This window comes from Asterias rubens, chromosome 10 (assembly GCF_902459465.1).
Source record: "Asterias rubens chromosome 10, eAstRub1.3, whole genome shotgun sequence".
NCBI classification, from domain to species: Eukaryota; Metazoa; Echinodermata; class Asteroidea; order Forcipulatida; family Asteriidae; genus Asterias; species Asterias rubens.
This window is the reverse complement of record NC_047071.1, coordinates 12,589,882-12,610,177: the sequence shown is the minus strand read 5'-3', so window position 1 is coordinate 12,610,177 and position 20,296 is coordinate 12,589,882. Positions and strand designations below refer to the sequence as shown.

Here is a 20,296-nt window from a genome sequence, read left to right as displayed (position 1 = left end):
GGCCTAGGCCTAAGCCTCTCGAAGGGGCCGATTCGATGACAAATTCACCAAAATAGATGCGGCAGCACTCTTCACGTCATCTTGTAGTAGCCTAGAACGGCACTATTTTCGAAATTCGTGCAATAAACAAGGGAGGATAGCACGCCTTTTCGTGCATAGAGGCGATATGAAATGTAAATTGCACAGTAAGCACAAAATCGGCCGCTAACAAGTTTTATGAAATTGGGCCCTCATAAATAATGGGGTCACAGCACTGCCAGTTGAACAACACAACAACACAACACAACCACAACACACGTTGTATGTCACACTGTAAACTGGTTTATGAATGCGCGCCTACCCCGCATTTCATTGTCCCGTCACACACACCCGCCCGGGGGAGCGGGGCGTCACTATAGTAACGCCAATTTGGGGGTACACGCAGTAACACACGGGACCTTGTATCGAGCATGAAGCTACTACACCTTGCATGTAATAACACACGAGACTCAACTTGTCTTGCATCGGACAAAACATTCACCCAAAATATGGGTAGGTGGGTTTTGGGACGTCTTTAAAACATTATATTATTCAGGAAAAAAAACCACCAAGACTGTTCGTCAAGGAGGTAAGTGTTATGTGTGACTGTGAATTTTGTTTCGTTGTTGAATATCGGGCCTACGCCTTTTCTATCCTTGTGAATATGATTAATTGTGGGATCCGATCCTGTATCGCCTCCCTACTGCATTTTTTATATCCGAGTGATCTGAGATGAGTCTTAAAATGCCGGCACAAGGCCGTCAAATTGAATTTATAACCCACCCAAATATAAATCGACATGTCGTACGGGCCAAAGTTTTAAGATCGAGTAGTAGGCCTAGTTTCTCCCACACGCACCTGTTATTGAGAATTGGTCAATTTTTCAACGGAATATTTCGTATTTTCCTCCACACTTCCAACGTGACAGATAAAATCCGAATCTCTATTGTATATACAGCAGACAATTTTCCAAGATAACGTAGAATTCGCCCCCTAAACATTAACGTGTCTTCAACAAGGGTCAACTGAGGCCTGTTACTTCCTTTTAAAAAACCGTATAGCCCCAAATACTTTGTAAATTTTCTATATATAATTAGTTGTCAAGTTCCACACGGTATACTTCGCGTTTCCCATAGATATCCGCATTTTTTAAAACAGCACATGTACCAACAGAATTCTGTCCCAAAATAAACTGAGCACTCGGTCCGCTAATAATAGGCCTATATAATAACATTACTTTTCTTCAAGCACCGAAGTAAAAATTAGTCAAACTAGTAATCCTATATAGGCCTTCTTTCCCCATTTCCCCCCATAGCTAGTAGTGATTGGAACGACGATTTAGTCAAGGAAAGTGTCAGGGTGTTCTTTATTAATGAATATTTAGTACCCCAGGCTAAAAATTCACCAATTTGTACGTATATCAAATTATTAAGTTTCTTCTCATTACACAGGCAACACACTAAAATAGCCAGCTCATTTCTTTTCAAACCACAAGGAATTGAGACGTCCGTTATGAGCCAACACAAACAAAATAATTCAAATAAAATAAAAATTTACGAGAGAAATTCCAAGTAAAGAAAGGAGAATCTCTAAACACCTGCCAGTGTCGACGAGATTGAACGTCTGTATAATAAAATATACAGTCAATCATTCCATGGTCAATACAGGTGGTTTTTACTTTAGGTGATGAAAAAGAACACATCATCATTCAGTTTGCCGAACTTAAACATAAACGTTCGTCTTTTTTTACAAATTATTTATGATTTTCATCTATATTATGTGGACAAAATTCACCTGCTGACGACAAATGACTGTGGCACTTTTGTAAAAGCTTACCGTTCTGCGGGAAGTGAGATGGGAAGTTCATTAATTTACCACCCTGTTGTTGAATAAATGGATTCCCAATTGGGAAAGAAAAAATGTACATCAGGGGAAACATCTTGAGAAAGTAGTTATTTTTAAACATTGACTTTCAACCAAATAATGGCTTCGACAAACAATGAGCAACAGTTCGACAGCTGAACTCTATAGTTTACTTAAAAAAACAAAACACCAATTAACCATCCTGAGACACTGTGAAAAATAATGTAGTTTTAAATAGGGTGTGGTAGAGCGACATTTTGGGTTTTAGTTGAAGTACAACACTTTGTAGGGCATCTTTAGTTCTTCAACTTTTATCTTGTCATTTTTATCAGCAACATTATTTGCGCGGCATAGCAACATGTCCATGTAAATGTTATTCATGACGATCTGAATGTAATCGCGCACACGAGTCGATGTTTACTTTCCCAAGAGCAGTCTGTGTGCGCAAGCGATAAACCTCGTGTAACCGTTGCACCTCACTCGAGAGGTATGTAAACTAACTGGCCCGCTAAACAAACGGATGAACTGCGCAGAGGATATTGGATTCTTGACAACTTGTTTATACTTCAAAAATGACGCCGTTATGTGGCCACCAGTGCTGTTTATTAAAGTTGGAAATCGGTCTTCAGAAGTTTGGTCCAAGTTGGATGGTTTATAACGGTGCAAAAAGCGACCGCAAAATCGAATCAACGGGTAAGGCCTACTGGATGATGAATAAATGACAGCAATTGGTTCCGTTCGAGACAACTAGAAAAGACTGGACGAAATGTTCATAGTTATAAGGGGGGGTCGGTGCCAGTGTAACCATGGAGGTAGAAACAGTGTGTAACTGGCAGTAAGCATGGTTAGCAATTGGATGTACATGTATAGCTCCAAGAGACGGACGCACTTTCACCATGGCCTACCCTGGGCTATTTGCGTCTGTATCCCCGGTGGAGCATTTACCTGAGCTTGGCCGGTGTGTCAGCAGATCCTGTGGTACCCCCCCCCCCCCCCCCCAATACGGTCAATTGTATCAACGTGTCATTCAGCATTCGGTAATACTCTGCTATATAAGGGTCGAACTTAAGGCCATCAATTTTTTGTTGAAATTTAATTACCGTATAAGGGACACACATGGGACATAGTCCTCTATCACACCTGTGTTTACTTCACCGGGTGAACGTTTCGATTTTACCTGTAAATTATTATTACACACGCAGAATTGTCGATTCTTATTGTGGACTCGGCCTATCTAATTAAGGCACACAACGATCTAGACTTTGTCGATGTTGTCCCCGCGGTTCAAGCATGGTTCAAGTATCTAAAAGTTCAGGGCAAATATTTCGGAGATAAAGCTGGACGCCGAAAAGCACCTTCAGCAAGGGACAACAATGTATAGGCCTTCGGACCCATTATTGTTGCCTGTGCACTTTAGCGTGTTGACCAATATTATGGTCCCTTCTTAACGAAGACTTCGCCCAACACGCTGTGAACAAATATATAATTTTTTTTTGTTTACCGGAGAATCAGAAGTTATTTGGTACCCCTATGTCTACACAAGGGCAAATAGCAGAATTTTTATAGGCCTCATTACGAGTATTCGCTGATAACATACTTTCGGCAATCGCAACCATTCAACTAATATTTTTTCCTTCGAATTCACCTTTCAGTGATTTTATTTTTCAAAAACAGGTCACTGTCGAGGATCTTAAGTTAAATTTTGTCCATTATAGACATTTTCTTAGATTTGAGGGAAAATTTCCTTGCAGACAGTTTTTAGACAAACATATTTCTCTTGACAATGTTCCGATAACAACTTCTTGAAAATAATCCTCAGACTACCCTTCCCGACATACGAATCATGCGTCACCGTATAATGAGACTTTAACTGTCATGTTAAAGACTGTGGACGACAAACATCATACTCTCCCTTTCCATTGGTTTGTAATTTGTATACGATGAACTTGAACTTGTTTGGTGCAATTGTTGCGCCAAGGACCCAATTGGCGTCCCGAGCTATATGTATTCCGCGTCACAAGTAGGCACTATAGTCCGAAGAATCAACAAAACGATCTGCGTGGTTTGCAAACAGTTATTCCTCTCCTGGAAATACAAGACTCATTTTGTTGACTTTACAACTGTTGATGTTATTCTGGTGTTTCCAGCAATGAAAGATCGTTGATGTCAAGCGATAGTTGTGCACGTAGGTTTACACATGGCCTATTGTTACCAATGGATAGCTTTACATTCATATTACTTATTGTTTAAAGACACTGGACACTATTGGTAATTGTCAAAGACCAGTCTACTCGCTTGCTGTATCTTAACTTATGCATAAAATAACAAACCTGTGAAAATTTGATCTCAATCGGTCATCAAAATTGCGAGATAATAATGAAAGAAAAAAAAACACCCTTGTCACACGAAGGTGTGCTTTCAGATGCTTGATTTCGAGGCTTCAAATTCTAAACCTGAGGTCTCGAAATCAAATTCGTGGAAAAGTACTTCTTTTTTTGAAAACTACTCCACTTCAGAGGAAAGCTGTTTCTCACAATGTTTTATACTACCAATCTCTCCCCATTACTAGTTTCCAAGTAAGGTTTTGTGCTAATAATTATTTTGAGTAATTACCAATAGTGTCCACTGCCTTTAATATATATACAGTTGATACATGTACTCGTCTACCCCCGTTCTACATTTAGTATCGTGGCGACAATCAAATAAAAGCAACACCAAATATACCAAACAATAAAAGTTATTTGAGATTCCAACTATGATACAATTGTAACCGCTTTCCGCCTATGCTAATTGCCACAAAAAAACACATGAAATCCAGTTTCATGTGGGTCAGTAAATTCACCTTTTTACTGTAGATGCTATACGCAAATGGAAAAGTGAAATGCAACGACTGTATTGACAGATCGTGACATGCGTTGATGGCGACAACACCGAGCTCGCTTTTTTATTGCTGTCAAAGTTCAGTCTTGGGATGACAACACATAATATTTGAAAAGCTAGATGTCTCACGTGTAAAATAACAAAACAAAAACAACAACAAAACCAACGACAACAACACATAAACCGACGCTTAGTTTGTTTGGGATTTTATTGTTTACACGTGACCATATTTTTTTCAAATAGTGCGGTTGTTTATGTTGAAGGCAAACGGGACTATCAGCACGTGCGCCAAGTTTCACGCGGACGGTTAAATCAAATTGTCAAATGGTATGGTATGGGGAGGGTATTTTTTAAAGAGAACAAAAGATAGACCCATATTTTTACGGACGACTAATGCATACGAACGACGACATTCAAAACTACAGTTTAATAAAAGTGCCCCAAAAATGCAACCTTTATAAAATAAAAAAAATCATGAAAAGAAAAGGGACAAGAACAAAAAAAAAAACCAGATGAAAGAAAGAAGGACAAAATTTTAACCTCTGCCATGAGCAGAGCTTATCAAGAAACAAATCTTCACAAAGTCAGTTATTGGATCCAAACGTCTTTACCGGTACGGTTCTTCATTTGATTACCCGGGAAATTGACATACAACTTGTTTTCTCAGCAGCATCTGTCTCATCACCGAGTATAAGCTTAACGCCAGGCTGGATGTTTTCACTCAAGTAAAAAGCACACAATCTGAACTCTGAAGACTCTTTCTCCTTTGGAGCCTACATTTAACACTCTGCCAAGATGTCTTCCGAATCTATCGTCCTGCCTGCCATCCCTCGTATTCCCGTCCAGCTCCAAGGCAAAGACTTTCTCTGCTCCTCAACTTTCCGCATCGGGAATGACCGTCGCCTATCCCGCAGTGCCCTAAAGCGCAGCACCTTCACCAAGGACTACGTGGTGCACGACCACTACGGGCGAGCAGCAGCTTCCGATCCACCAGCTCCTGCCGAGGTGATGCACCGCGATCCCAACCAGGTCAGCCAGAACGCAACCGAATCCAATGTTTCCTTCACTGGCACCACCCTCCCAAAGGTGTCCATGTGTCTCAAACTGAACAAGACCAACTTCAAGATGGACGCGGATGAGAGAGTGGACTCCTTCCACACCACACATGCCAGCCACTACTATCCGAAGCCGTTGAGTAGGAGTTTCCCGTTGGATAACGCCATGAAGAGCTATGTTCCTCAAGGAGATATAGAGAAGGAGAAGATGCCGATGTCTAACTACAGAGATAACTTTCTCGGCCATGATACCAATGTCTTCAAGGTGAAAAAGGCGCCATGCATGCATGACGGTAAGTACTGACAAGATTCCTTCTGGACTTCGGTTACCGATGATCGGTGACCGAAGTACTATTGACACGTTTGGTAATTGTCAAAGTCAAGTATTCTCGCTTGGTGTTTCCCAACAGTATGCATCAAATAACAAGTCTGTAACAAATTTGACTCAGAACCAACCCAACTCATTTAGAGATACTGTAGTCATTACATGGTGTTACCGCAAAGTTTCAAATCACACTTAAATTTGACTCAATTGGTCATCGAAGTTGCAAGAGAATGGTTTAAACAACTAATAAAAAAAGGCTTGTTGCCAAAATCAGTGTACATTCAGATTCCTAAAAAAGGCTTCAGGCCTGAAATCTCTCAATATTCGAGTGAGAAATTACAAAAACCAAAGTTACTTCAGAGAAACCCGTTTCTCACATTGCTGTATTATACCACAACTCTCCCATGGTCGTATACCTCAAAGGTCAATCAATTAATCAATTAAATTGGGGTATATTCTTACAGGAGGCCAGAGTACAATCCGAGGCGAGGACAGGACCCACACCCAGTTTGCCACATCAACGGAGGAGCAGTTTCCAGGCAGATATTTACCCTACGTTGCAGTCAAACCAGACGTAAGTAGAGGGAATTAATGATCAACACAGAACTAAACAGTTGTATCCTACATTGTTGTATGCTTTTCAGTAAGAAACCACAGCTCTACAAATCACACAATATTCAAAATGAGTTGTCAGTATCACCGTAAGTGACAATACACTTTGCTTTCAAAAAAGATAGGTTGGCAGTTAAAAACAATCATGAAATTGAGTACAGGTTTTTCAAAATTAAAAAAAAACAATTTTGTAAACCAGTTTATCATAACCATGCTTTCTGAAATGACATTTAATAATGAAGATGAAGTGCCTTCTTAAAATACCTGTGAAAAATACAAGATATAAGTAATGAACCATGACCATCTTTATGCCAAATTAAGTTCTGTGCAAAAATGCAAATAATTATTAAATCTTATCATTCAGATTACACAATGTTAAATGTTTTAAATTTCTACCCTTCTCCGAAACAGCTCCTTGGTTCTAACATTCCAAAAGGCGACCAGGAGAAGTTGGTTCACAAAGAGACCACCCAGGTCGTGTCATACCCCAAACCAGGCAGCGCCAACTACCGTGTTTACAGAAGAGACAACGCCCTGACAAGGCTTGGGGACACCAACTACAAAGTGGGACACGCTAAGAAGTATGACAAGTTTGAAACGACAGCCGCACAGTCCTTCCAGTTGGATCAAATGCCAGGTATGAAAAAGACAATCCTCTTATTTACTTGTTACTTGAACATAACAAGCCCCCTATCATTGCAAAACCTCCTTTTGAAATGAAAAATATCGCCTCCCTCATTCTCTTCCACACTATTCCAGACCACAAAACTTAAGTATGGACTGTAGGCCTACAGTTAACTGCTGATTTAAATTTGTTTAAAGGCACTGGACACTATTGGTAATTACTCAAATAATTATTACCATAAAAATTTACATGGTAATGAGTAATGGGGAGAGGTTGATAGTACAAAACATTGTGAGAAACTTAGTTTTCGAAAAAGAAGTAATTTTCCACAAATTTGATTTTGAGACCTCACAATTAGATTTTGAGGTCTCGAAATCAAACATCTGAAAGCACACAACTTCCGTGTGACAAGGGTGTTTTTTCTTTAATTATTATCTTGCAACTTCGACGACCAAGTAAGCTCAAATTTTCACAGGTTTGTTATTTTATGCATATGTTGAGATACACCAAGTGAGAAGACTGGTCTTTGACAATTACCAATAGTGTCCAGTGTCTTCAACAGAATTGTATTTTCTATTTTTCCTTTCACAGAGCCAACACAGATTGTCTCATATGACAGCAATGCCAGTAGTTTTCCTGAGGGGGATCGTAACCCAGAGAGAGTGAAGAACAGAGTGTCTACCACAAACTACACGTTCTACCACAAAAAGGTGAGCTTAGTTATAATCAAACATAATAATAATAATAATAATAATAATAATAATAATAATAATAATAATAATAATAATAATAATAATAATAATAATAATAATAATAATAATAAAATAATAATAATAATAATAATAATAATAATAACGATAATAATAATAATAATAATAATAATAATAATAATAATAATAATAATAATAATAATAATAATAATAATAATGTACAGCACTTATAAAGCGCACAGAATCTGACAAAGAAAATGCCATTCATGGGCGCCGTTTCCGAAAGTCAAGAGTCCATGATTAAGATAATTGTTTGAAGAGGTGTGTTTTGAGCTGCCGTTTGAAGATTGGGGATTACTTTGTGTTCTGAGGGCAAGCGGCAGTGAGTTCCAAAGACGTGGTGCAATGCTGTAGAAAGCTCTGTCTCCATAGCTAGCGAGGCGGGATATGGGTACATGGAGTGTTAGAGCCGATGACCGTAGACCAGGTCTGACATTACAAAGTTGTAGCATGTCCCGGATGTAGATAGGGGCGAGTTGATATTTGTGTCATGTCGTTTATGACCAAGTGGTCCAGTAGTGGACTGGAATCAAGTTCGGAAGGTCGAGTCATCAGAGTGTGGGTTCGTTTCTCAGTCATGACACTTGGCTCCTTGAGAAAGTCACTTTTAGCCATAATTGCTCCTCTTAACCCAGGGTTACAAATGGGAACCTAGGAGGGCTTGTGCAGTATTGTGTTGGATTAACCCCTTACACTTCAGCTAATAAAGCAGATTAGGGCTGTTATGCTCCCCTGGGAGTTGAGAATGTTTGAGGATGGGTATGCCCGACGAACAGGTATAATAATGATGCAAAGTGCCTTGATTTGATTTTTAGTTTCCATACTTTGTCTTTTTAATTTAACATAAAAATTGTGTATTTTCTCAACCACAAAAAACAGCCCCCTGGCAGTTTCCACAACGACATCATATCAGGAGCCAACAAACTCACCTCCAGTCGGGTAACTTTTGGCGTACCGAGCCAGAACTCTGCGTATTACTCCACGACAGTAACCGATACCTACCCAGCATTCAGCGTACCTGTAGAGCGAGTCGCTGGTCATCAGAAAAGCAAAGTACCTCTGGACTTCTATGGGACAGGTAAGACCCAAAAATAAGTAAAATTTCAAACTTTGCATGGTGGAAGTATAACTCTGAGATGTTTGCTGTAACACAATGTGAATGTCCCTTATGAGTGGTGTTGGTTCTAATACTTCTGAAAAGAACCAATGGTAAACGACCCAAAGTTTCAATCATAATGCTATGATCGTCTTTAGGAGAGATGACGACAATCAGAGCAAGACGACTTCAATATAATGATCGAATCTTTGGTTCTTTAACCTCCACTTCTTTTCAGAAATAAGACTACTCAAAAGGGATATTCACCAAATGTTACCGCACACCTCTCTTTGGAACTATAATAGTTGTAGCACAATTTGATCAACAAGTACAATCAGGCAACACAAGTGTTTAGATTCAGGCATCACAAACAATAATTTGACCTTGAACCCCCTCGGAAACACTCTTCAAAAGACTTTATTGATTGTGTGTGGTAGTTTTCCTAGGTTTTGTTTCATCTCGAGGATAAAGCCTGGTTCGTACTTCCTGCAAATGCAAAATGCCAAGCGAATTTTGACATCCCAGGGCTGTTTTCGCTGGGCATGTTTCGCAGTAGTTGAGCAAATTTCTACTCTTCCAAATTATTCGTTGTGCAATTGTGACATACAAATTTGTAAAGCATTCTCATTCACAGGAAGTATGAACCAGGCTTTAGGCCCATACTTGAATCTCTTGGATGATGATTGATTGATTGATTCGAAAAAGCTCTGCATACCAAACAATATGCAACTTCATAATTATTTTGAATAATAAAGTGATTATAAACAGGATCAACTGTCAGCAATTGCAGTTTTTCATATTTTTTTATATCAATCGACCTGACTTTCAAAAGTTGCAATAGTTCTTGCTATAGAATAAAAAGTATTTCCTTATTGGTCATTTCGATTTCCTCCATAGGACAAGAGGTGAACACCTCAACGACAAAGGATAACTTTCCATCTTGGGAGGAATTCCCAAGACACACAGTGAGCAAGGAGGCCCTAGCCAAGGTAAGACACACATTATCCATCCAGGAATTAGTCTTTTGTCAAGTCCTTCAAGGCCCCGTAGCCTTCAAGGCCTCATAGCCTTCAAGGCAGTGTAGCAATAAAGCGAAACCTCTGAACATTTAACGACTTAAGTCACAATGATCTTAAGCCCTACTTCAAGCATGATGTTTTTCCTTCTTAAGTCTGATTTTGTATTGTTATGCCCATGGGAAAAAAACTCAGAAAACTTTTATTTGTCTATCAAACCTTACACCATGATCATGAAGGTCAGGTATTGTGCTAAAAAAACAAAATATTGCTATCCTTTTCCAATATTCAAAAATCATTTTCCAGATGTTAATTTCGTAAATTAATCCCCCACAGCTTCGGAGCTCCAACATCACTCCTCCCCTCCATGGTAACCGTGAATTCACCACCACTCACCTATCTTCCTACACTGCCAAGAAGGTGAACAGGTACCAGTACGACAGCGGTAAACTGCAACGAAGCTCCGTCCCGCTTGGTACCATGACGATATGAGGAGACCAAATTTATCTGTATTATATTAAAAATGAAATATTTCTTTTATTAAATTATGACTACACGCTTCCAATAATCTTACATGTACTGTTCAAAATAGTACTGAATTCATTTTGTATATGATTATTTTCTCACTTTTAATTTGTGGCATTGTACACTGTAAATAGCTTTTCACAGAAATGTTTTTGCTCCCATGACTCATAATTTATTACCCAAATGCCATAGGTCTCGTTGTATAGTGCTGTGGTTTTAAACTGAAACACAAGCATAGACCCTACACAAATAGTTGAGGTGCATTTAACACCAACCACTATTTTCAACCTGGGAAAAGTTCAATGGCATTACTTAAAGATAGGGTCATAGGTTGGTTTCTATCAATGTAATGCTGATTCATTGGCAAAGTTATATGGAAAGTTACTATAAAAGTAAAAAATTAAAGTAACATGTGAAAGTTTCAGCTGAATAGTGTCTACTTGTTGAGAAAACAGGAATAAAACTGTCTCTATACTTTCACTATGAAAGCTTATCAACACCTTGCTCATTAACAATCACCAAGATTCATGTCTAAGCCAAATATTGGCCCCTCTTCGTTTGGCTGGGGTCGAGGTCGGCAAGGTGAGGGAGAATGGGGAAAGGGCGGGCACTGGTATGAAAGCCCAGCTAGGTAAACTGTCATGTAGGATCCATACACCATTCCTATGATATTTTAATCAAGAAGTTGGCTCCCCTTTTGTTTTAGAGAATGAAGTTCCTGTTGACCGTTTTACACCACTTACATGATCACAAATTCTTACAACAAACAATACTGTCAACAAGCCTTCAAGTAACAGAAGCAAAACAGTGAAAACAGGAGCTGTTCAGACATACCAGTACGATGTTGATCTGGACGCTGAATGCAGGACTTGTCAGCCTGTGTAGCAGTCTGATTGTAGGACATCTTGCAAGTAGCACGATGTGTGTGTGTGAAGGTTGGGGGATTTTTCCAACAGGCTGCCTGCATAATCTCTGTAATAGCCACTCCCTGAAAAGGAACTAGTAAAGTGTGCATAGGAAAAGTCTGAATCCGATATGGCAATGACTATAGTTTTAAAAAGGACCATAAATGCAGACCAGGTAAGTAAAGCTTCTTGCTTTTTAAACGGAGACTTAAACCCAGATCATACTTCATGTGAATACAAAGCGACTTTGACGTGAATTTGACGTCACAACCCTCCTTTCGCACCGATATTCGCAAGTGAGTTGAGCAAAGTTGAACTGCTACGAATTATTCGTTGCGAATTTGTGACGTCAGCATTCGTATCACATTCGCAGGAAGTATGAACAGGGCTTAAAGCGAATAATTCCAGGGCAAGCAGGCTCATGAAAAATTGGTCCCTGCAGCCTTCACATATTGCTTTGTGTAAAGTTCAGACTGTTGTAAATGTACCAAAGATGCGACACTTGGAGCACTGCCTGAACAAAACAGTTACCATTCTAATATCAAAAATATGCTTTACATGATAACCATAGACTTTTCAATAAAACACATTCAAGCAGCCTTGAAGTTAAATTGTTTTCAACTGATATGTTTATTTACAATACTGTCTGGGAAATTTTCTTGTCAATTACTAAAAAAAACAGCAACAAAATTTTAATGAATGAACCAATCAAACAAAATGAAATCTAGCATTTTTTTTTACCCACCAACTAAACTGTTGATATGAAATTGAACAATTCTAAAGAACTACTAGGATTATTGCATATCAAATTGTTCAGCAAATTGTCAGCTTAGCAAGTTCACAAAAGCCTGAGTGTAAACCATAGAGTTGATTAAGCGCAAAACATTAGTACAACACAAAACAACTATGCTTACCAGAACAAAAGTTACAAGCCAAAATATGTTAGAATGGAGTGCTTAAGACTTGTTCCCTGCTTATGCTTATTTTTGCTTAGGCTAAGCAAACACAGCAGAAAATATCTAAGCACTTTGCCTGCCCAAGCAGGCTAAGCAAACACAGCAGAATATATCTAAGCACTTTGCCTGCTTAAGCAGCTCCATGAAATCACAGGCCATGGTCGATCCATAAAAATACGCCATACCTGTATCTTTCGTTGTCTCTTCACCCACAGCCAACCATACAGAAAGCATGCACGGCAGACAATGACCTACATGGGCCCGGTTTCATAAAGCCTGTAAGCACAAAAACTTGCTAAGCACAAAACATTATTGCTTAATAGCAGAAACAGGTGACCAACCAAAATTATTAAGGTTAAATTTGCACTACAGCGACTGGTGCCCTACTTAATTTTTGCTTAGAAATTTTCTGCTTAACAGCTTTATGAAATTGGGCACCCTGAACATTCTCCCGATTATATATATTTTTTTATAGAAACTCCTTTGTAAGGTTTTAAACAAATAAAAGAACAACAAAATCCTTTGTACCCTTTCCATGAGAAAAATTGGGCATGGAAGGTGGTAGATAAATAAAATGCTTTACCTGCATAAAACATTTCAAAATCCTAACTTTACGGGGAGGGTACAACACTCGTATTACACAGTGATTACAAACTGGATACACTCTTTGACCTGTGGCCAAGAAAGTAAGTTGACCAGTCATTTCCCAAACTTGAATTGTTAATGGTTTATCGTTTTGTCTAAGTCTTGTTCACAGGCTTGGAAATGCAGCCAGAACAGTGCTGTTCATTCTATCCTGTATGTTACAAAGTAGATTCCATTGAGATAATAGTTCACGTTTTGTCCAAAAACCAGTGTAGTACCACCCCACCTCAAGTAAATCAAAATCATTCCAGCTTTTAAAATCTCTAAATTCTCTTTTTGATAAACCTGACGCATTCCACTGCAAGACATTATTAAAATGACCCATGTAACTATAGCAACAACAACCTCATACGTAGGTGCTGAAGCCAAACATTTCTTTGTCCCTGACCTTCCTGGGATGGAGGTAGTAAAGGTCAAGGACCATGGGGTCGATCCATCGTTTGGTGTCGTAGATGCTCTCTCCGGCCTTCCAGTCGGGCACGTCCTTCATGATGATTGCCTCTTGCTCATGGTTGGTCTTGAGAAGTTTTAACACTCTAGAGGATTCGGGAAAAGATAAAGGAGTGTCATGTCTAGGCCTGGGCGACAAGTGCGTCTAGTGTCGTAGCGGCAACTATTGCTTTTTCAGCTACCCAATTATAGTGCCACCACAACTACAATTGTGTCGCTCACAAAAATCACAACTATTCGCGACCACAAGATTTTCTTACAAAACACAATCAAACATCAGTGACACAATCCTTCAATCTTTTCAGCTTGAATTTACTATATTAAAAATAAGTTACGAATGGTGTCGTAGTTGCGACTAATTGAGGTGCGACTAGAAGAGTAGTAAGTTTCACTAGTCGCCCAGGCCTAGACATGGCCGAGTAGTCAAGATCAAGTTCTGGTAATTAAGACATCAGAGAGTGGGTTTGAATCCCTGTCAATAGGGCCTATGTCAGAGGAGAACAAAAAAATCTACACATTTTTGGACAATCTTATCCCCAAATGTTGGCCCTAAATAATACTTTTTCCAATAAAACCATTTTCATGAATTAGTGATGCGGTTCAGGCGTTTAAGATCTTTGTTTGCAATAAAATCATCGGGATTCAACGATCGGTAACAACGCATAGAACAATTATTTATCAATGAACTTTGCCCCAAAACGCACACGCCCTCATGAATCGGCGAAAGTTATACATGTTTGAATATGCCTCAAGGCTGTACATTGCACCATTCTACAGGTGTGTTTTTTATGCCTTATATGATACCTGTGAGGTGGAAGTTTTAAAATATTGTGTATCTAAAAGCCTTCGAATCAACACAGCGGCCAGATAGCTGAGAAAGATTAAAGGATTAAAGGAATGTTATTGGCCCAAGACCAGGGCACCAAAGTATTGATACGTCATTGTAGTGCTATATAAGCAATTATAAAAGACAATGCTTGCATCAGAAAGCGTAAAACTAAAAGGACAGGCTGCGTAATCCCCAGGGAGCCCAGATGGTTTTAGGAATGATACATGGCCCAGTGACCAGGGCAATAATGCTTTATGCGCCACGAACGTCAAATTTGTGGTAATGGTAAGTGGTCATTTGTTTGTCTGTTTTTTGTTTTTTTTTAATCAGCAAAATCTTACCTTCTGTCATCCTCTGCTTTCAAGAGAGGAGTAATTCCATAAAAGCACTCTTGCTGTTCCCTGGCCTGCCTCCTTCAAAGTTTACACAGAAAGAAAATCATAAGATTTAAGTATTTTAAACAACTTAATCAGTATAAAGAAGAAATATGTAATAAAATATATTTTAAAGGGGACCAATTTGCATGCATCACACTAGTCATCTTTTTTTTTTTTACAAAGGTAGTATTCTTTAAAGGTACCTGAAACCACCCATAAAGTTCGTCAACACATGTAAACAGACAGGAAATGTTGGCATTGATTACCAATCGAAGCAGCCATAATTGTAAATGAAAGTCGAGAATTCTGGGAAAACAGTGAAGATTTATTGATACTTGCAAATTGATTTGGGAGTGGATTTTCTGGACTCGCTCAACGTGAGTACGATGGGAAAGTACAAAGAACAAATACAGTCTAATTTTGGCAAGATCGGATAATAAAATTTAAAAAAGCATAATGTGTTGGTTAAGGTGAAGGCCAAAACGATGTCTAATAGGATTTTGTAAGTATATTTATGTCACTCTGTGAGGTTTGTTGAACGTTGTTCAAGAACAAACAAGCAAGGTGTAAAAGATTGACAACCGTAAACCGTTTGACTTGGGCAGACTATCCTTCTTACCTTCTTCTTTGGTTGCCTCTGCTAAAGATTGCTGTTCCAATTAACATGCTGGCTCCACATGCAGCAAACATCAGATAACCTACATGGTATATACGATAACAAAAGTTACATGATGTAGACTGTGCATAATACCATGAGACCCGTGATACCAACCGATAGCAATAGCATTCAACACAAAATAATACTAAGACAGAAGCTGAGTACCCAGATCTCAGACAAACGTACAAAATCTCACTAATAAACAAGGGAATCAATGTGTGGTGAAGAGGTTTTCAACTAGTGGTTTAAACCCGCGCCGAGGCCTGGACTTGATAATTTTACTAAACAACTCCTTATAAGGAGATGCTGTGCACATCGCGCGTATCGCGTGATGTGGCACAACTGTTTCAGCCATTGCTCTCGACCAATAGGAATGAAGAAACTGTCTTATTATGCACAGGTGCAAGCGCGCCTGTCACGCCCATGTTATAACACTTTGTACTGGTGTTATATCATCCGTTCAAACAACACCTCGTGATGCCCGCTCGACCAATCAGAATGGATAAACTGTCTTAGGTATTTTTATGAATAATATGTGCGCGTACTTGTCCAAGTTTTATGTTTATATCGCGTACTACTACAAGAATGTCATTTTTAGCATGTTGATAATGGCGTGATTGCTACAGTACATGTGTAAGTAGTGGAATGTTTGTCTGACAGCCAGGTATTTTGAGCAAGAGTGTGGTGTGCTAATGATTGTATCAATGAATGTAAAGTTAATTGGTGAGGGAACCATACAAAGACAAAACTTAGTTTCCAAACCCAACTTAAAACATTGGTACCGACTACTGGCATGACTAACGCTTGGTTCCGTTGCACAGAACAACACTTTGTTAAAGCATAGAGAAAGTTGTCCTTTCTCTATGGTTAAAAAAAAAAGTAAAAATTTTATAAAATATTATGATACTTTTGACACATAAATGGTCAGCGAAAATTTGTCCAGTCGGAAAAATACTAACAATAAAAGTATAAATTATTAACATGAGTGGAGTTTTTTAAACAATTAAAATTATTAAAATTCCTACACATTTCAGATGTTATCTTTGTTCCTTATCTTTTTCAGTTTCATAAAGCCTGTATTTTTGTAAGCACAAAAACTTGCACAGCACACACAAAATATTGCTTTACATTAATAGAAATGGGTAACCAGCAAAAATTACATTATCATTAAATTTACATTGTTGTGACGTCTACATGTACTACCTCCATGTTGTGACAGGTGTTCTTGTTTTTAGCAAAGGAATTTTCCACGTTTTCACTCAGCTTAATTTTTTAATTAATACAGTTTTATAAAATTGGGCTCTGAATCTGATCGGCAAATGATTCTTGGCTATCAAACCACCGTATGAAAGCCGTCTATAAACCATAGAGGATAACGTACGTATTGAAAACAAAACAAACTAACTTTCTGCGTACCAGGATCCTACGACGAGACCCATCCGTACCGATAGGAGGCGCGACTAGTTTTAAAAACACACACACCAACACATGGAAAAAGACAAAGTTAAAGCCATTGGACACTTTCGGAACATAATTCTTTTTTTAAGTTCACAGATTTACAAATAACTTCCAGGGTTTTTCACAGAAGTACTCCTCTGACTTTTTTTTTTAGGCTCTAACCCTAAACGCACACAACTTCGTCCAACGACCAAGGGTGTTTTTCTCTTTTATTATTATCTCGCAAGTTTGATGACCGCTTGAGCTCAAATTTTCACAGGTTTGTTATTTAAGAGTCCCTGCCTGTAAGAATGTACCAAATTAGGGGGTGGGGGTGTGAACAAATATTGGTGTTTTGAAATACATTTTCTGTCAAGAACCAACTTCGAAGCCCTGTCAACATTTTATCAAATGAACGAGGGCTCTATAATTAATTTGGGACAACCATATGTGCCTAGATATTATAAGTGGCTGTCCCAAACTGAAAGGATAGAGCCCTTGTTCTTTAAATAAAATCTTGAAAAGGCTCTGAAGTTGGTTCTTGACAGAAAATATAAAAAACACCCATATTCTTTGTAACCTTTGACCTTGGCAACAGTTACCAACCAACATTAAACTAACACCATTTATAAAAACAAGTCCAATCTATATCTGGACCAAAATTTGTTTTGGAGACCTAGATCCCCTTCATGGTTTGCCAACATTTTGAAATTGTGGGATATTTCTCACTTTCGGTTGCCACAGCAATGCAATGACCTGCAGGCACGTACTGTGACCTTTGGTCTGTAATATTTGTTAGCGCCACTCAAATCCCATTCGGTTTTTGCTTTTTATGTGTTGCTGAGAATCTATATAATCATAAAACGCAGACAATTAAATGGGATCATATTGGCGCGTGGATTTCTAGACGACGCAAAAATCGTCCGAAACAGGCAGTAGTGTAGTTTCATATGACCTTTGACCTTTGTTATAATGGTGGGCCAACATGATCCCAATTATTTTTCAATTGAAATCTGTTTAGGAACACTCAACTTAACTAATACAATAAAACATTGATGGGATCTTGTTGGCACAGATACTTACAGTGATGAAAAAAGTGAATGTTGTGCCAATTTAGGCCAAAATGTGTGGAATGGCAATACTTTAGAAAATTTTCAAAAAATCTTTTGACATGCAAGTTGCAGAGATCCCAAGATTCTTTTTTCATTTGTCATTAGATGAAAACTGTTCCAACAGCCGGTTGGCATAAAAACAACTTTTTGCTGTTGGCGCGCAAGGTTGCAGAGGTGCGAAAACGCAATTTGTTGGTTAAATTTGAACTTTGGCCTCTATTAGTTCTCTGCGCCAATGAGATCCCACGCACTTTGCACTTCAATTTGTTTTAGGGATGCAAGCTCTTTCATGTAAACTTGTTTAATTCATGGGATCGTATAGGCGCGTTGAGTTATGAGGCGTTGAAAATAGCACGAGGGCACTGTTCGTCAAAGGTTCAGGTGCGCGTAAACATGACACGCCAACGAGATCCCAAACTTTTTTTTATACTTTTGTTATAAGCCCAAAAAATGTTTTACTTGTGTTGGGATGACCTTGGCGCACATTTTTGTGTTTACAGGGAATGTACTATTCGTTTCACAAAGGCATTTTAGGCTGAAACTTTGATAAGTGATAACTCCCAAACCGAAAGCGTCAGCAAACTAAAATTTTGGATTTATTCGTTTGGTATGATAATGTATCACTCTAATTTTTTAGAAGAAGATTTGAGAACCCATGAATCACCACTTGGTACATTCTTACAGGCAGGGACTCTTTCTTAAGTCATATGTTGAGTGAGAGATACCGGTCCTAATACTTGCCGTCAACTCGCCGACTTGCCGTCAACTCGCCGTCAACTCATTTTCGTGCCGTCAACTCATTAAATTTACATGAAAAATCTATAAAAAGGGGGCACGGAAGTGTTAAGTCTGGGCTATACTACATATTTCTCATGGTTTTCGGTACAAATTCATTCACAAAAACGACTTTATGTTGATAAAAAAAAAGTACCAATCATTGACATCTTGGGCTAAGACTAAGATTAAGACTAATCATTGTGAAAAAGCAAGATGGCAGCCGACAGTTTTTCGGCTTCGAGAATTTTTTTTCAAGAGAAAAAACTCAATATTTATTCCGAAATATGACCTAAAACTTACGCGAATGCTCTTTGAGCTGATACTTTACAGTTCTATGCTTCTTTTGTGGATTTTAAATGTGTATTGGAGGAGTTGACGGCGAGTTGACTGCGCAAGTGAGTTGACCGCAAGTAGGTAGGACCATGGAGATAGAATTAGACCTCCATGGTAGGACCCAGAGATACACCAACTGTGAAGGCTAGTCTATATGGCCGGTGTCCGAAGCGGCGACTTTGGCTACAGCTACGGCTAGATCGCCCGCGTCTGCCTATTCTTCAACACTGGAAGACGCGCTTATCTAGCCGTAGCCGTAGCCGAAGTCGTCGTTTCGGACACGGCCTATACGTCTCTGAGTTTTGAAAATTACCAAAAAAGAGTGTCCACTGCCTTTTTTTTTATTTAACGCACAGAATTGATCTAAATTGTTTAGTATGTATCGGGTCCAAAAACCCACAATACGTCAAAATAATAACAAAAAAGCTTATACATATTGTAAGCTATATAAACACTTACCTGAAATGCCTCTTTTGGGAAGAGCTCGCTTGTAATCTAAGGGAGGATAGCCGCCTTTCGGCGGCATATCTTGCTTGAAAGTCGACGCCATGTTGGAATAAGTGTGAGAGAGTAAAAAGTGAGTAACAAGAGAGGGCGCTATGTATCCAGCGCGTTCAGATTATTAATTTACTCGGCGATCTTGGTGTGTGTGTTGTTGTTGTTCACATCAATTTCTGAAGCTATTATTTTATCTTTTAGCCGCGATAGTATTCACTTTGTAATCGCACATCATTGAAACCGGCGTTCAACAGACTTCACACCCAGTTCATGGAATAAAACACCCAACCATGGTTCAACAAAAGTTTGAGAATTGTAAACACTTTGTGCCTCCATGGAATTGCTTATTCTTTTCTATCCTTCAAAGTACATTGCTTGGTTTGGTATAAAAATTATTTCTACCTCCATGGTTTGGACCATTTTGGACAAAGAGTCTTGTCCTTGCTGTATGGCTTGGACGATGGTTTCAGCAAGAATTACCATACGGGTTTTCCTTCCTCCCATCATGGTATTGTCATCACAAAGTGGAAATGG

General features: G+C 38.8%; 2 protein-coding genes across 3 annotated transcripts; one reads left to right on the top strand and one right to left on the bottom strand.

Moving 5' to 3' along the window:
* The first annotated feature begins 443 nt into the window (after positions 1-443).
* Positions 444-12,000, top strand: LOC117296079. Of its 2 annotated transcripts, none has more exons than XM_033778949.1 (8): positions 444-607; positions 5,432-6,109; positions 6,606-6,715; positions 7,165-7,390; positions 7,970-8,088; positions 9,028-9,226; positions 10,142-10,233; positions 10,597-12,000. In XM_033778949.1, the coding sequence occupies exons 2-8, from the start codon at positions 5,557-5,559 to the stop codon at positions 10,750-10,752; spliced, it is 1,455 nt and encodes a 484-aa protein (XP_033634840.1). In that variant the 5' UTR covers positions 444-607; positions 5,432-5,556; the 3' UTR covers positions 10,753-12,000. The 2 variants fall into 2 exon arrangements, with proteins under 2 accessions (XP_033634840.1, XP_033634842.1); XM_033778951.1 differs by having other exon boundaries at positions 5,429-6,109.
* A 296-nt stretch (positions 12,001-12,296) lies between these two features.
* LOC117296167 (NADH dehydrogenase [ubiquinone] 1 alpha subcomplex subunit 13-like) lies at positions 12,297-19,848 on the bottom strand. Its single transcript, XM_033779054.1, has 4 exons — positions 19,724-19,848; positions 15,567-15,645; positions 14,912-14,983; positions 12,297-13,827 (listed from the first exon to the last, which is right to left on the bottom strand). Exons 1-4 carry the CDS (start codon positions 19,812-19,814, stop codon positions 13,638-13,640), a joined length of 432 nt encoding a protein of 143 aa, XP_033634945.1. The 5' UTR covers positions 19,815-19,848; the 3' UTR covers positions 12,297-13,637.
* Between the last annotated feature and the right edge of the window lie 448 nt (positions 19,849-20,296).

What these genes read in the sequence shown, in the direction of transcription:
- LOC117296079 (XM_033778949.1), top strand. Translation starts at nt 5,557, where the DNA reads ATGTCTTCCGAATCTATCGTCCTGCCTGCCATCCCTCGTATTCCCGTC. An exon ending in CCAGTTGGATCAAATGCCAG is followed by an intron (nt 7,391 to 7,969) that starts GTATGAAAAAGA and finishes TTCCTTTCACAG; the next exon opens with AGCCAACACAGATTGTCTCA. An exon ending in GCAAGGAGGCCCTAGCCAAG is followed by an intron (nt 10,234 to 10,596) that starts GTAAGACACACA and finishes AATCCCCCACAG; the next exon opens with CTTCGGAGCTCCAACATCAC.
- LOC117296167 (XM_033779054.1), bottom strand. Translation starts at nt 19,814, where the DNA reads ATGGCGTCGACTTTCAAGCAAGATATGCCGCCGAAAGGCGGCTATCCT. An exon ending in TCCCAAAAGAGGCATTTCAG is followed by an intron (nt 15,646 to 19,723) that starts GTAAGTGTTTAT and finishes TATACCATGTAG; the next exon opens with GTTATCTGATGTTTGCTGCA. An exon ending in AAAGCAGAGGATGACAGAAG is followed by an intron (nt 13,828 to 14,911) that starts GTAAGATTTTGC and finishes CGAATCCTCTAG; the next exon opens with AGTGTTAAAACTTCTCAAGA.